The following is a 17,883-nucleotide window of genomic DNA, read 5'->3' as shown; positions in this document are numbered from 1 at the left end:
CTTCATTCAGTCTTCAATTCTTTTTTTTTTTTATTATAAATTTATTTATTTATTTATTTCTGGCTGCGTTGGGTCTTCGTTGCTGGGTGCGGGCTTTTCTCTAGTTGCAGGGAGCAGGGGCTACTCTTCATTGCGGTGTGCAGGCTTCTCATTGCGGTGGCTTCTCTTGTGGAGCATGGGCTCTAGGCGCACCGGCTTCAGTAGTTGTGGCTCACGGGCTCTAGAGCGCAGGCTCAGTAGCTGTGGCCCGTGGGCTCAGTTGCTCCACGGCATGTGGGATCTTCCCGGACTAGGGCTCCAACCCGTGTCCCCTGCATTGGCAGGAGGATTCTCAACCACTGCACCACCAGGGAAGCCCCAGTCCTCAATTCTTCAGAGATTTTACCTTATACATATTTTTGAAGCCACGATTGATTGATTGAAGAGCAATTAAATGTCCTGCTTCATACAGTTCATGCCTTGGGAACCAGGCTGAGTTTTGTCTCACATTTCCTTCCTGTTCTCAGTGAAGTGACCCTTCTTCACCCAGGCTCAAGCCTCACCTTTCTTATGAGGACTTCCTACCCCACCCCGGCCCAGGCGTTCCTGCAGACTGAAGTGCTTTGTCACCACTGCTGCTGTCTGCTTCCTTCTCCAGATTCTGAGCACCTCACTTGCAGGACTCTCTTCGCTGGTTTTACAACTTGAATGTCCTGCCTGTAATGGGATGGGGCTTTATGCAGTAAATGAGCACGTTCAAGGTAAGTGTGGGAGGGACGGAGGTGGCGTTTAATTGACGAGCAGGGCTGCATGGCATTCTGGCAAGAAACACAGGGTTGCACATCGTGGACAGACTTGGTTACGTACAATCCCCATATCAGTTGGAAACCTTCTCCCTACTCTTGTTCTACTATATCATACTCACTAATTCACCCTCAGAGAGAAAAAAAATCTATATTTTACAGGCAAATCTCCACTGACCCTCAGGACCAGAATAGGCCTTTCTTTATATAAACTCTGGTCTTTTCTTACATAATAGTGTAAACTGCAAGAGATTAAAAAGAAGTGTTCAGTGCCATATTCCCAGCAGATAATGTCTTTATCTGCAGATAAAGACAGATAATGCCCAGTGTCTGGGCACTAAAATATTTGATGAGTGAATAAATTAATAAATGAGATGATATGATTATCTTATCGGCAGTAGGGTTTTGATTAGGGTGTGCTACTCAATTATCTTTCTTACAGTTTACATAACATACAGTTTCCTTCCAAATTACATTTCTGAAAGGAACATAGTTTTGAAACACTTATGATACCAAATATTTCTGATTAATAAGTGAGAATAGTCATTAAAAGAAATGTTATAAGCCACTGAAAAAGACATAAAATGAATCAGAAGAATAGGAAATGTTGAAGATAATATGGAAAAAAAATTACTTCGGCCAGTGGTTCTCAAAGTTTGGTTCCAATTCAAACAGTATCATCATCACCTGAACCTTGTTAGAAATTCAAATTCTTGGCTTACACCCAAGACCTCCTGAATCAAAAGTCATGTGAGTGGGACCTGAAATCTGTAGTTTGTCATTCCAGGTAATTCTGATGACTTCTAACATTTGAGAAACACTGAATTAGGCTGATTTACAAAGAAACAAAGACTTAAGAAATTTCTTACTTCTCAGATCTAAAGTATCACTAGACACAAACTGATTCATTAGCATTGATTAACTATAATGAAAAAAGCATAAAGATGAAGATTAAGGTTTTTTAAAAAATTTATTTTATTTACTTATTTTTGGCTGCGTTGGGTCTTCGTTGCTGCACACAGGTTTGTCTCTCTAGTTGCAACGAGCGGGGGCTACTCTTCATTGTGGTACACAGGTTTCTCATTGCGGTGGCTTCTCTTGTTGCAGAGCACGGGCTCTAGGCTCACAGGCTTCAGTAGTTGTGGCACGGGTACTCAGTAACTGTGGCTCGTGGGCTCTAGAGAGCAGGCTCAGTAGTTGTAGCGCACGGGCTTAGTTTCTCCGGGGCATGTGGGATCCTCCTAGATCAGGGCTCAAACCCATGTCCCCTGCATTGGCAGGCGGATTCCCAACCACTGCGCCACCAGGGAAGCCCAAAGATTAAGTTCTTAAAGAGAATGTTGAGGATTCCAAGAATAACTTTGAATAACAGATTATTTTCGTGGACGACACACACAGTCATATTTCTTGAATTGCTGACTACTTAAACTATACTTTTTGTTTTTTGGTCTGGGGAAATACAGGAAGCAGACAATATTAAAAAAATCTATATGTAGTTAGGTATAAAACTAATGAATTTAATTTACTTTCTTGAAAATTATTCAGAAAAGACAATCAGATTTGTAGGAATGTTATTTTTGGAATAACATTTTATTGGAATAATTTGGAGGAATGTTATTTTGTACTTAAAATTCTGAATATATGTGGTATAATGAGATGATTTCAACATGTTATATAGGCAGCACAGGACAGTGAACCCTGAGAAAGAGGAAACAAATGAGGGAAACCCAGTGATAGATCCACCTTACTGCCTGAAGATTTCTAGGTCACAACACAGGGTGGGAGGACCCTGAGTGTAGATGTGAGTTCAGGGAGGTCAAGGTGGTTGGAGTTCCCAGGACTGAAGCCTGGTTGAGGGTAAAGCTGCACAGAGAGACAGAGACAGACAGAGACAGACATCTCTAGAGGGCCCCAAAGGTGGAGTCTACAGCTGAATGCCGGTCAATTAATGTTTGTGAGGAAATGTTCCAGGTCAAGAAAAGAGGACCCCCAAAGTGAACCAGTGGAACAATCTTGCATCTCACACAGAGCTGGGAGTAGTTGTTGTTTCCTCATTCACAATGGGAAATCCTTGAACTACATGGGATATAGGGGAGAGGACGTGGAAGGGGATTGCCCCTCTGGTGGGGAAATCAAGCCCAGATTAAAGACTTCTCTCTTCCCACTAGCAGAGTTTATAAGCAAGCTTTGAAAGTCAAGATTTCTTCCAGAGTTAACCCCACTTCTACACTCCCAGGCTGTGCAGCCATGACTTCTCCGGCACAAAGAGGCAAGACAACAGAGAAATTAAAGGAGGTTCCATTCACACTCTTCAAGTAACAGACACCCCTTCTCCCAATTACTCTGGCCTGAAGGAAGGGCTCTCCCAGGGCCATTGGTGCCCATGCCACTGGCACCACTCTGCCATTTTGCTGTTGCTGCACAGCGCAGCTTCATGACTGAGCCTGGTCTTGGGTCAGAGGTGGGAGAGAAAACAAGAAAAAAATGAGACTCCCCACCTCCACACTTTTCTGTTTTCAGGGGCCTCTTTGCTGATCCTCTGACAGGAAAGAGAGGGTCTCTTGGAGTTTTTCTGTGAGCTTCTGCTGTGCAGAGTAAAGCCAGGAAAGAAAAGAGCCATAGGAAAACCAAATTTTTGTCACTCAGTTCTTTGAGATTATAATTCATTAGACTGATGCACCACCTGTGCAAGCACCAGGCTGACCTGGCTCTGCTCAGAGACACCTTCTGGTCTGAGTCTTCTTGTCCCTGACAATCGATCACTCTCCCCAGCCTCTGCCACCCCCTGCCCCGCTGTGGAGCCATCGGGCTCACATGAGCTTTCCGCGTGTATTGGAGCAGTGGGCTATGGCAGTCTGGCCTCTGTCAGAGATCAGGGCTGCTCCTGATATGCTGCTGGGTAAACTACAGCAATGCCTCTCCCACCCTGCTCAGATGCCTCCCCAGTCCAAGAAGCCTCTGCATTCTACAGCCAGCTGTTCCCCGGGCCCTGGCAGCCCCTGGTCCAGTGCAGAGCTGCAATGTGAAGTATGCTTCATGCGGCTGGAGTGTTTACTAGGCTCAGGCTGGGCACATGCTGGGGCAGTTTTCAATCTGCCATTTCTGCCCTGCAGGGGGAGCCAGCAGGCACACACATACTCCTCACAAGCAGAGTCCAGGCTTCCCACATCCCTCCTGTTAGTCCCAGAGGAACTCCAATCAGCCAAGGGGGCTAGTCTTCCCTACACAATATTATACACTAAATGGTCCAAAAGGGTTGTTTATGTACTTCTTAATGAACAAAGTTTAATGAGAGAGCTTAAGATTTTAAATAGAATGTTGGGGATTCAGAAAATTAGTGAAACATTTTGGAAAATAGATTATTTTCATGGAAGATATACACAGTTATATTTTTTGAGTCATTTGCTTACCATAAAAAGAAGAAAACTTCCTTTCTTTAGTTTAGAAAATACAGGAAACGAACAATAGCCAAAAAATACTCTAGATGTAAGTAGGTAAAACATTAGTGAGTTCAATTTACTTTCTAGAAGATTAGTCAGAAAAGACTTTGTAATCATATATGCATTATTGGATTGTTTAAATTTCTGGGAATATAGTCCTAAAATGAGAGGATTCTAAGTGATTACTGTATACATACAAATTTTACACTAGACATGGACATCAGCAATATTAGAGCAGTGTCCTTTCCTGGGTCAAAATATCAAGTACATATTCTGAGATGTCAGTAGCAGATGTTATGATCTCAGGACACTGTAACAATTAAGCTATGGCCCATTGGCACAAAGATGGAGAAAATGACCACAGGAACCAAAGAGAAAGGCTCAAACTCACCTGATGTATGAATGTCTGATTTATGCCTGAATAGGCATGCATTGCATGTGAGTGTAAAATAGACTTCTCAATAAATCTGCTGTGGTATTTACCTAATGCCATCCACGAAAATCAATTTCATGTGGATTGAGTTCAATGGGAAAGACAAATGCATCATTTTAAAAGGAGTGAATATTAAAAGAAAATATTTTGACCCTTTTTTACACAGTGATTTCCTAATAAAGAAACAAAGACCACAAACTGAATAAGAAAAATGATCAATTAACTACAAACATTAAGCATTTCTGTTATCAAAAGTCATCTTAATGGAAGAGAAATGATGGGAAAAACACTGTAATCCATAAAACTAGCAAAGGATAAGTGACCAGAATATACCAAGAGAACTGAAAATCTATAAGACCAAAATAAGCCCACTACCCCAAGCATAGAAGGACAAAGCAATAACTTCACAGGAAAGAAAGGCAGATATACATAAAAAGATGCTCAAACTCATTGGAAATCAGAGAAAAATTAAAATCACAATCAATATTCAGAAATTTTTAAAATAACATTTATAATATTGTTAATATTGTTTTATTTTAATAACATTAAAAAATATTAAGCTCTGGTGATGACAAGAGGAACCCAAAATATCTCATGTTATGGGAGTAAAAATTGGTACAATTATCTTGCAAATCAATCTCTAGTGAAATTCAAGTTGAACATATTTAGAATCCTGATTGAATAATCTAGACAAGAACAAGTGCTATATGTGGCAGGTACAAATTACTCATAACAACATAATATACAATCACCAAAATAATAATAAATAAGAAACTCTGGCCAATCTCAATTCCATTACTGGTGAAATGCCTAAGTAAATCTAAGTATAGTCTCATTAAAGAATGTCATATGTCCTGATTTCAAACTATATTCCAAAGCTACAGTAATCCAAGTGATATGGTACTGACATTAAAAAATACATAGACCAATATAACAGGATTGAGAGCCAGGAAATTAACCTGTGCATATACAATCAACTAATCTTTGACAAGACCAAGAACACACAGTGAGGAAATGATAGATTCTTCAATACATGATGTTGGGAGACTTTTAAGTTCCTTCCTGCATAGGGCAGTGCTTAGGTGTTACCAGGGTGAAGTAGTGCTCAAAGGAATTAGGAAAGCTCTTGGACTTTCCCAGTGGTCCAGTGGTTAAGAATCCATGCTTCCACCGCAGGGGGTGTGGGTTCAATCCCTGGTCAGGGAACTACGATCCCACATGCCTAGCAGCCCTGCCCTCCCAAAAGAACAAAGGAAAGCTCTTATCCAAAGCACTGGGTGGTGCTTAACAATCCTGAAGCAATCCTGACTGCAGGCTTCTAAAACACTGGACCCACGAGGGTTGGGGGATCCAGTGCCAGGGGTCCCTAGCCCCCGAATGGGAATATCTAAACCTGGGAGTCACCTAGCAAGGCAGGGTCCTGATGGACCATAATCCTGGAATTCTCACCCCTCTTCCTTCTTGACCCAGCACTGACTCATTTGCCTCAAAGGTCATGGGATTCCTCCTCTTCTGAGTCAGATCAGTGCTTAGTAACCACCCAGAAGACCTTCTCTTTCCAGTGTGTACTTCCTGCCATGGGGATGGGATAGAGGGGGAACACTCATCCCACATCACCCTTTGCTGGAACCCACAGCTTACAGTGCAACCAGGGCTTAAAATCTAGTTTCCAGAAACTCAAATGGAAGCCCCCACTGCAACATCATCAAAACCTGGCATACATAATTTATTCAGCAAAACAAATATCTAGCAAAGTCCAATGTTGATAAACTTGACAGTCTAGATGAAACGGGTAAATTCATTGGAAGATACATACTACTAAAGCCCACTGAAGATAAAAGTAAGTAAAATGAATAGCTGGATATCCATTAATAGAATCAAATCTGTAATTTAATAAATTACTCTCAGACTTCTGTTTTGAGCAAAATGAAGTAGCAGGGATGGGATTTACTCTTCTATCTTAAACAAGGACAACCCAGAAATGTGACAATATAAAGGCAACAGTTTTCAGACAATTGACAATAAGCATCACAGGAGAGTAAATAAACTTAGAGAGAGGGACCAAAGGAGGGGAGCCTTGTGACAGTCCCATTTTACTGCCTGGAGATTTCCAGACTTGTCACAGGGAAGGGGGACCCAGACAGAGACCAGTGGTCTCCCTGAGTTGAAAAGACAGGGTTGGAAGTTCAGTAAAACCAAGGTGGCTGGAGTTCCCAGGATTGAGTACTAGTTGAGGGTAGAGTTGCACAGAGAGAGCTCCAGAGAGCTCCCACAGCAGGAGCTTACCTCTAAGTACAGATCAGTGAATGCTTGTGAGGAAAATATCCAAGATCAAGGAAAGAACCACCCCAAAGTGGTAGATGGAGCAATACCTCAGGTCACACAGGGCTGGGAATAGTTCCCACTATCCAGAGTGAAAAATCCTCACAGTACAGGGCATATCTTTTAGAATACTCGGGGGGCAAGATCAGTGCTTAGTAACCACCCAGTGGTTACTAAGTGATTACTAACACATCATTTTCCCAGTGATGGGGAAAATCCAGCCCAGATTAAAGACTTCTCTGCTTTCTCCTTACACCGTTTATAAGCAAGCCTGGAAAACCGGAGGTTCTTCCAGAGTTAACACCACCTTCTAGCCTAGGACTGTGGTGGTCCTCAAGTCAAAGCAACAATAGAAAACACTGGAGAAGATTTCACACACACACCCCACTTTGGACAATAGGGGCCTCTTTCTGCAGTTCCTCTGGAAAAAGGAAAAAAGGGCTCTCTCTGGGGACAAAGCTTCCCCATCCACCATTCTACTGTAACCACTCACTGTACCTTTTTGACAGTGGCTGATCTTGGGGCAGCACTGGAAGAGAAAAAGAAAAGATAAAAAGAAAAAAAAATGATTTCCTCTCACACTTTTCTGTTTGCAGGAACCTCTTTTCCTGGTCCTCTGACTAGAAATCAGGTGTTTATGTTTGAGCTTTTACTGCATGCTCATGCTGTGCAGATCAGAGAACTGAGTCTTCCTTCAATTCAGTCAATGCCAGGAAGGAGAAGAGGAAAAAGAATTCCACCAACTCACCTCCACTGTGGGTAATTATTCAAGTCTTAACTTCTCTCCTCATTTCACTTTCTAGTTTTAATTTTTCACATTCCTCACATGTTTATTTTTTATGGTCAGTTCAGAGTTTTCAGTTGTAATCTGTAGGTGAGACAGACTATGGAGAATTTATTCCATTTTGGCCAGTGCCAGAGTCAATACAAAACTTTTCAGTATGCAACAATTCTTGGACCCCTTCCAAAGATGAGGGAATTATTAGATTGCTTTAAATCTCTAAGCAAATATCTGGAAACCTAGTTATAATTTCTTTTCCACTACAACTTCATAGAAATACATATAATCGCCAAATTATTCCCTAAGCAACTTCTCTTTAAAGAGAGAGAGCAAAAGATGGAGAGATGGAAGGAGAAAGAGGAGTGGGGAAAGAAAGATTGATTCTTCTAAAATAGAAGATAAAGAAAAAATTTTTTTCCTTATGATAAGCTCTCCTATTTTATTTATTTATTTTTTGCGGTACGCGAGCCTTTCACTGTTGTGGCCTCTCCCGTTGCGGAGCACAGGCTCCGGACGCGCAGGCTCAGTGGCCATGGCTCACGGGCCCAGCCGCTCCGCGGCATGTGGGATCTTCCCGGACCGGGGCACGAACACGTGTGCCCTGCATCGTCAGGTGGACTCCCAACCACTGCGCCACCAGGGAGAGAAGCCCTCTAGAATCTATTCTTTTAACAGCTTTCCTATCTATCATACATCAGTGTTAACTAGAGTCATTATGTTGGACAACACATCCCCAAAGAGATTGATTTCAATGTCTGATTACAAAGTTTTAAGATCTAACTCAGTAACGCTCTTTGAAATGAAATTTGACTGTTAACAGCTTGGATGTTTTGTGCATGTAAGAAATAAAGTTTATTGTCCATCCCTGAAAATGTATATTCAAGGTATTTTCACTCTACATATCTTCCTTAAAAGTACTGCAGTATCCAAGCATCTAGGTCTTATTATCTATACTACTACTACTCTGATAAAATATGTGTATATTCCTAAAAATCTCTGTTCATCATTGAGAGCTACTAATAGCAACATTGAGAAATCAGATCATACACAGTCTATATTTTGCCAGTTAAGATGAATCTCTGAGCCATGTACCTGAACAATAACTTAATTCACATCTTTATTTAATATTTCTCATAGCTTCTTGAGCTGCTAATTATGTCTACATTATAGTAACTTTTTTTGGTTATATAGCCTTTGCTTTTAATAATTTTCCTACACATTCATTCATTTGTTCCAATATATTTTTGATGTCTCTCATATCCTTAACCTGCTGTTTCATCCCTGGGATGTGGCTGGGAAGAGGACTAACATTGGCCTTCGCTTCTTGCAGTCTGCAAACTAGAAAAGAAGACCCAAAATCTATTGTGAGTTTTACAAAGGGAAAGAATAAGCTGTTCTTGAGTTCATATTATAATTGACCTAATCTAGTTTGGTAAACTGAGGATTAAAAGAGGAATAGGATTTAGCCAGATGAGTGGAGGGAGCAGAGAATTCTACACTGCCCTTGAGTTTTGACAAGGACTCTCTGGAAAGAGAATGCTCTGTGCTTTTTGTTCATGCATTTGGTTGAGTTTCCACACCCATGTATTCTTGAATCTCTAGCAACTGCAGATGGCAAATGAAAAGTACATGTATCCTACCCAATAAAATAAAAGAGATTACTTTTATTTAAATAAAATAGAAAAGACAAATATACATCGTTAACATTATCACCACTTTGAAAAATAATGCAGCCGTTATATCTCCTGAAGGTAAAATGAAGTTTAAACACAGTGAAGTATAATTGATTTTCCCCATTTTAGAAGTTACCAGGATAGAAGCCCCTCAGCTATTAGAATTCCCGAGACCTTGGTCAGGTTTGTGACCTGTTCCTGATCACTTGGGTCCACGCCAAATGAAAGGTCTGAGAGGGAAAGAGAAAGAGCGTGAGAGGAAATTACAAATGAGGGAACTTCTGGCAACATTAATAAAGCTTATTATACCACATTCATAATCTAGAAACACCCCTATCCAGCCCTGGGGTCTTTGAATATAGTGGGGTAAGAGTGGGAAGGTAGAAAAGAGACTGAAATGGTCCTCCACGCTGACACACAGAAGTAGAAAAATATCCTCAGAGTTAAGGAGCATATCATTCCTACTTGTCCAGGATTCCTTGCAAAGTCCTATAATCCAGTTACAAGAGTTTCCCACATTCACCTCCCAGTAATGTTTGCCAGTGGTGAAGGTCTGAGCACCCCATGAAGGAGTAGTCTCTGAACTTGCTGGATTACGGGGCACGTCTTGATGGTCAGGACTGCACTGCAAACGTCTCAGGTCTTCAGTCAGAGCCACATGACAATTTCTTATTTTATGATCCAACGTAACATACACTTTAGTAAAAAGAAAACAGCAAAGTCAAAGAACAGAGTTTTCAAGTTCTGAGGGACAGACAAGTGTGGCGGTATTGTGGCAGAGGTTTAGAAACCAAATCTCTGGAACAAAGCAAAGCTGGTTTGTCTTATTTGCTGGGAATATTCCAGCCCACCATGACCATTTTCAAGGTGCCAGGCATTTAGTAATTGCTCCTCAAATTCTGGAACTTGTAACAATTCACTCCCATGAGTGTGTCAGTACCAGCTAGCTCCAAAACACCCCTTTACCAAAGGTGACTAGACAGAGTGTGTCACTGGAAATCCAGAGAAAGAACAGGAGGGGCTTCTTGTCTATCTAAAGAGCCAGAAAATCTCTAATCGTACAACTAGATGAAGGAAAATTTTGAGAATACATAAAGATGTAGGATATTAGGCTCTGGCTTATTTTTACTAACTCCTCAAAAACTGGGGAGTTCATTCATAGATGTCAAGAAAATAGCAAAGTGGCCCTTAATCCACTTAAGTCCTCTCATTAGTCCACTCTCACAAAATAAAATATAATAGTAATAAATATATTATACCTTATATTTTAAATATGATATTGTTTTTATTTTTAGTCCTAAATAGTGATCACATTGCTTAACATTTAAGCAAGCAAAAATAAAATAAACCAAAAACCCATTTGTGCCTTTTTTTAGAAGTGATTTCTCTCTTAGGATTTCTAATGGAGCCACCGCTGAATCAGAATCCAACTCATCCCATCTCAGGCCTGCTTCTCCTTTGTCTGCCAGGCTCACCCTTCAGTTGCATTTGTCTTAAGGGGCCCTCTATGCAACAAATCATGGGTTCAATTTGTTTTGTGGTTGTACTTTTTGTATATAAAAATACTTTTAAGCTTTTTAAAAGTCTTGTGATTTTTCAAATGTAATTATTACATTCAGTATTCAGATAAACATTTAAATAACAACATTAAGGTGATTCTAAGAATCTGAATATCCACATATAACCATAGTTAACTACAAGATGAAATACACTGAATGGATATGCAGTTTTATAAGGCAGAGTGTTCTTTTTTAAAAATTTTAACTCACCACAAGTAACTATATAAGAAACTGTCATATTCGATTGATTGCAGGCTTCAGTTAGCTTTCTCTGACTGATAATTAACAATAAATTATAAAGTTAGTTATAAAGCAGTGCCTGCTTCCCTGTTCTCTGCAAAGAACAGAGCAATGAAGAGAGATCATCAGCATGTATCTAGTCGTGAAGGAAATATTACTGCCTTCACACAGAGAGCTGCCTCTTACCTCGGAAGCTGTTAAGCCTTTCCAATATCCCAGTGATGGACCATGTACTGAGCTGTGGGTCCATAGGCTGAGGAATGTACAGCTGCATTAACTGACTCCTGTAAAAAAAAAAAAAAAAAAAAAAAAACCCACTTACTAATATGCCCAAAGGTGTCATTAGCAGTCCATTGATGGTACTTCATCAGAATCCTCATAATTAGGTTTGAAGGGTGTGAATTTAACTCCTCAAATGGAAGAACACTACAGTTGCTATTATATTTTACAATCTGTTTCCCTGCTCTTAGCATATCAATCTTAGTAGAATATGTCACCTCAATCATAATTGTGTCTGTTTCCTCCCTCCTAGCTTCCCTAGGGGATCCACACAGCAATTCTCATTTATTTCCTGAAATCTAATAAGTGGCAAATAGTTAGAATTTGCCATCTGATACATATGGAACCTCAGCACTATCATATGTTCTTTCTTGATGATTCTACCTCACTCCTCGTCTCAGCATCTGTCTACCTGCTGCCTCTCTGAGCTTATCTGCCTTTCCCATAGATGACCAGGAATAATCCTCAAATATCAATAATTAGAATTTGGAAATTAGGGGCAGGAAAAATAGTTGTCTCTTTGCAACTTCTACAGTAAGGCTTGCAACTGAAACTACACTCTCCTCAACCCTACTTTCACCTAAGTGTAGACTATATAAAACCTGGCAGACTTTTAGAGAAGAAAGGAATAAACACAGACAGAAAGAAACTTCTCATTAAAAAGGGAGGGTCCATCTCGACAGAAATAGCCTGATCTCTATCACAATTACCATGATTTGAATAGAGGGGCAAACTTACCTTTTCATTGTGTCTCCCACACCCTGTAAAGAGAAAGAAAGGAAGACTTAGCTTTCAGCACATGCTCTCCTGTTTAGTCTAGTTTGAGGATATGAGATTATACTGGGAAATTCACTATCTCCAGTTTTCTTCCTTGGAGAAAATCATTTGCCATTTCCCTTATCCTTAAAAAGATGAAACCCAGTCTCACATTTACATACAGTTGATACAATCATACTCTTGATAAAACTGAAAGTCAGAAGATGTTCTTAGGGTGCACGAATGGCTGTGCTTTGTTGTAATCTACAGCAGGATTCACAGCATTCCCCAAAATTCTTATGAGGGTGTGAAAGCTAGAACTTTACAACAGAAAGAAGGCATACATCTCATATTCACACATATTACCAAGTACACATACAAAGATAAATTATGTGCTCACAAGCTGCTCTCTTGCAGCTGGTCAGAAACTGTAAATATAGTCATCCCTGAGTATATGAGGGGAATTCATTCCAGGACCCCTTGTATACCAAAATCCATGGATGCTCAAATCTCTTGTATAAAATGGCACAGTATTTCCATATAATGTATGCACATTTTCCTGTATACTTTAATCACCTCTAGCTTACTTATAATACCTAATATAATATAAATGCTATGTAAATAATTGTCAGCATTGACAAATTGAAGTTTTGCTTTTTGGAAATTTCTGGGTTTTAAAAATATATATATTTTCCATCGGCGGTTGGTTAAATCCCCGGATGTGAAACCTACAGGGATATGGAAGGCTAACTGTGTAGTAGAGGAATATAACAAAAAGGTTTGGGAGATTTTCTTCCTGATCTGTTACTTGAACCTTTCCACATAGTTATCCTTCTTCCATATAAGGCAAAAGTGATGTTTCGTCTCCAGATTATACTGGGGGAGCAAACCCGCTATCACAGAGGCAGAAGAAGAATCTGGACTTTGGAACCAGAGAAATAATGGAGGCCAAAAAGGATATAACTCCAGTGGATATAAATGCTTTCCAAGCAGGCTGGTGTTCAGCACCCTAACGTCCTTCCTTAGTCCTTACCTGGAGCATGTCCACATCTGCTTTAAGGCACAGTTCCTTCAGCTCCTCATATATTCTTCTCAGGAGTTTCCCCATATGAACCATTCTGGATACATTTCTCCTGAGTCGCTGGAAAACAATCTTGCCTTCAATTGCCAACATCTCTAAATGTTTTTGCTTTTCTTCCTGGAGATATTGATATACCTTAGGGTATTCAGCTCCTATCATCACCATCCGTAGATTTACAAAACCCTGCAGTGACATTGGATTAATTAGATCATGTATTTGGATGGTTTTATTCTTCTCTTATCATCTATTGTCTACGTGTTATGTATAGAATACTTGTCTTTGTTTGGGCTACTATAACAAAAGCACAGTAGAATGTGTAACTTATAAATAACAGAAATTTACTTCACACAGTTCAGTAGGGTGGGAAATCCAAGATCAGTGCCAGCAGATTTGGTGTATGATGAGAGCCACTGCCTAGATAGCTATTTTTTTTTTTTTTTTTGCTTAATAATGATTAAAATATATTCCACTTTACAAAGCACATTCACATACTTGGTTTTCATTTTCTTACCATACGCATGTATTTTTTTATTGAAGTGTAGTTGATTTACAATATTGTGTTAATTTCAGGTATACAGCAAAGTGATTTGGTTATACATACATATATATGTATATATCTATATTCTGTTTTTTCCCAATTCTTTTCCATTATAGGTTATTACAAGATATTGAATATAGTTCCCCATGCTATAAAGTAGGTCCTTGTTGTTTATCTATTTTATATATAGTAGTATGTATATGTTAATCCCAAACTCCTAATTTATCCTTCCCCCACTTTCCCCTTTGGTAACCATAAGTTTTTTTTCTATGTCTGTCGGTCGATTTCTGGTTTGTAAATAAGTTCATTTGTATCCTTTGTTTTTTAGATTCCACATATAAGTGATATCATATGATATGTGTCTTTCTCTGACTTACTTCCTGTAATATGGTAATCTCTAGGTCCATCCATGTTGTTGCAAATGGCATTATTTCATCCTTTTTGTGGCTGAGTAGTATTCCATTGTGTAAGTATACTACATCTTCTTTATCCATTCATCTGTTGATGGACATTTAGTTTGCTTCCATGTCTTGACTAGATAGTCATCTTTTGGTTGTGTCCTCACATGGCAGAAGGGGCAAGCCTCCACAGGGCTCCTTTTATAAGAATCCCATTCATAAGGACTCTGCCTTCATGACCTAATCACCTCCCAAAGGCACAACCTCCTAACACCATCACTTTGGGGGTTAGAATTTCAACATTTGAACTTGGGGTGGGGGAGGGGGAGCCCAAACTTTTGGACCATACCTTCTGTTTTCTCTGCTCCAGAAGAATGTGTTCTCAGAGAACTGCTAGTTCACTCCCTTTGCTTCTTTAGATCTCTACCCTGATGTAACGTTCATCATGAGTCTTCCCTGACCAGCATACTTTCTCCCCAAACCTGTACTATTTATACACATCCCTGCTTTAATTTTCTCCCAAGAACTTTACAAATGTGAGGTATTATAAATGTTACTAATTTTTATTTGTTACATGACTTCTCTTACTAGATTATAACCAACTGAGGTCAGTGATTTTCTTCTTTTTGTCCATTTCTGTATCTCTTTGTGGGCCTAGAACAGTGAGCAATGCATCATATGCCCTCCTATGAATGAGTGGTTTATTAGGAAATCCATCCTAAATGATCAAGATAATTTTATTATTGCCTTTGGTATTTTCACAGCACTGTATACAGATTTCTGTTTAATGACATATTCTCTACTATAGCCTGTTGATATGTCTTCTTTAGAAGTGATGGAGTTCTTTGAAAATAAAAATTTAGTTTATTTTTATTAAACCTTCAGTTTCAGGTTCCCAGTTCATATATGTGAATCAATGAATGATACAATCCAAAATCCTTAGGTAGACATTCACAATCTTGCCATGGCTATAATTACATTTCTAGCCATAACTCTCACTGCCTGCTTCATACCCTATGTACTAATTAATAGGAGCTACTTGCAGGTCCCAGACAATTCCATGATTTGTCTCATTTTTAGTTTTCTTGTCCCTTAGGTGTCTGTGTCATAAATACCCATGAATTTACAGATTCTACTAACACATTAGCATTGGGATGATTTTTACTTGTTTGAGAAGCTTTTCTTAATATTCAAAGTTTATTAATCTCCTACAGAACTCTATTTTTACCTCCATCCCAGTGACCACTGCATTTTGTTTTGTGATACTGCATTTTCTTGTCCCTGCTAAAGTACAATATTAGTGGTAGACATTGCTTTATCAAGAAAATCAGGAAAAATCTTTTAGTTACATATTGGGTTCATTCAACATGAAATCCTACTTTGAAGGTCATGTATGTAGCTCTTTCTGATCACTCACTCAGGGGACATTATGATTTAATTCAAATTCTTCCACTGTAAGTTACAAGGATATTTGTCCCAAGCTGGTTCCAGTGGATACAAGGTCTACTGCTTACCTCCCATACTCTGAATATGTTGGTCACTTTTTTTATATTTCTCTGATTTTCTTTTTTCTTTTTCCAAATAGATTTCATTTGCATCAGAAGGTTCTCCTGCAAAATAACTATAAATTGAAGTACTAGAAAAGAAAAGGTAGTACATTTCAGTAACTTAAAAGAAGATAGAAGGATATGAACATGTGACAAACAGTAAAGAGAGCAGAGATGTCAGTGATTTTCCTTGGGAAAACTAACTGATAAATCTGAGAGATCAACCAAAAATAGAATGCCTAAATTTAGAAAATGTAATCTATTATCTGAGGAATCTAACACTGATATTGTAGTAACCTGGTCAATTTTCAGAAGTGAATCTTGCTTTATATTTAATTGTGAAATATTAGCCCTCAGCTTTCCTATGGCACTACAAGAAAATATTGGCCAGTGTTTCTAAATCTGCTATAATTAGAACAGGATCATCATAATCATGGTTGTAGGAACCAATGACTCTTGCGGAAACTAGAGATTTATCCACCACGTTAGTTACACTGAAGTACCAGCACCCTAATTCTCATCAATTTCATCATCATTCCTGTCTTTCAGCCCAACAAAATTTAAACTTCAGGAGAGCAAGAATGTTGTCTAGTTTCTTCACTGCTTTTCCCTAGATTTCAGAATAGTGCCTGGCACATGGTGTTCAGAAATTCTATTTGTTTCTTACATAAAATAATAATAACAATCAATGTATTTGCCTCATTGCCTATCAGATACTGGGTCATCCACATTTCAAAGTGCATTCAGAGATATTACTTACCCTGTAGTACTCTGCAACCTGCTTTATTGGATAGTGTTCATGCGTGGCATGCTCTGGGGAATGAGAGCAGAACAAACACAGCAGTCTCTTGTCAGTCTGACAGAAGTAGAGCTTTATCACTTGGTGTATCCTACACATCTGCTTGGCAGAGCTAGGTAAGTGGCAGACAACTGATTCTCTGGTAGGAAGAATATGTTCCTTAGCAAAAATAGTGCTTTTGAAGTCCATTTTCGGAGATATTGCCTTGCACACAGGACAGCAAGTAGCTGTTTGGACATCTTCCCACAATAGACAGAGGCAAGGAGCACAAAATCTGTGCCCACAGCTAATGGTGACAGGGTCTGTGAAATTGTCTTTGCAGATGGAGCAGACAAACTCACTGGGGAAACACTGCGTGAAAGCAGATTCCATGTTTCTGAGAAAATAAAAGGAAAGGACATTCTTTACCCTTGGCATGTGAGTTGAGCTTAGCCTTCTCTCACTAATACACATATGTACTGTAGGAGGACAGGCCATGTTTTGAATAGGATGGCGAGGCACAAAGAGAGTCCTACAGACTGGTAAAATGCATTATTATTTTCTTACATTGGCCTCCAGCACTACTTCTCATTTCCCTATTAGAAATCCAGGATTTTTCCAAATATATTATCTCTCTTTCAAAGACAAAGAAATCAGAGGTTCTAGGCTCATTCATAGGCAGTGGGTCATATTGTGTCCAAAACTATCACAATTTTCCCCTTTTTTCCTCTCTCTGATTGGTTAGCACAGGGTATTTGTTCCAATTCTGGCCAATGAAATAAGAAACTAAGACTCCTAGGACAATGCCAGAAAAGATTTTCTTGCTTCAGAAGAGATGCGTGGAATTAAAATCAACCTGCTTTTTCTCTTTCTGGACATTTTTTGGATACAATACCCATATGCATAGCCCTCTTGTGGTCACAACGTGAACTAGCCTAAGGAGAAAAGCCAATAGTCTAAGGATAACAAAAAGATGGAAAGAGACTGGGTTCTTAACAGTGACATTGAACAATAGTTACCTAATTCTGGAGAGGCCAATTTGTGACTAAATTAACACAAATCCCTACACTAAAGACCTAACAGAAGAAAGTTTGTGCTCACTACCACATAAAAAAAGAACTTAGCACAGTATCTACTGTCATATGTAATACATCAGCGGTTCAACAAAAATTATTTGGCATATCATAAGGCAAGAAAAATGTAGTCTGAACAGACAAAGCAGTCATCAGAACCAGACGTTAGAACCAACAGACAAATAGTTTAAAATAACTGTGAT

The 17,883-nt window shown here is 39.3% G+C and overlaps 1 protein-coding gene across 2 annotated transcripts; it reads right to left on the bottom strand.

Annotated features, from left to right (window-relative positions):
* Nucleotides 1-9,633: 9,633 nt before the first annotated feature.
* Nucleotides 9,634-17,000, bottom strand: LOC131759144 (tripartite motif-containing protein 77-like). 2 transcript variants are annotated; one of them, XM_059067820.2, is made up of 6 exons: nt 16,590-17,000; nt 15,797-15,892; nt 13,299-13,529; nt 12,248-12,270; nt 11,417-11,514; nt 9,634-10,127 (listed from the first exon to the last, which is right to left on the bottom strand). In XM_059067820.2, exons 1-6 carry the CDS (start codon nt 16,998-17,000, stop codon nt 9,634-9,636), a joined length of 1,353 nt encoding a protein of 450 aa, XP_058923803.1. The 2 variants fall into 2 exon arrangements, with proteins under 2 accessions (XP_058923803.1, XP_058923804.1); XM_059067821.1 differs by lacking the exon at nt 13,299-13,529.
* Nucleotides 17,001-17,883: the final 883 nt, after the last annotated feature.

Source organism: Kogia breviceps, chromosome 7 (assembly GCF_026419965.1).
Source record: "Kogia breviceps isolate mKogBre1 chromosome 7, mKogBre1 haplotype 1, whole genome shotgun sequence".
NCBI classification, from domain to species: Eukaryota; Metazoa; Chordata; class Mammalia; order Artiodactyla; family Physeteridae; genus Kogia; species Kogia breviceps.
The sequence above is the reverse complement of the archived record's forward strand: the minus strand, read 5'-3'. Positions and strand labels throughout refer to the sequence as shown.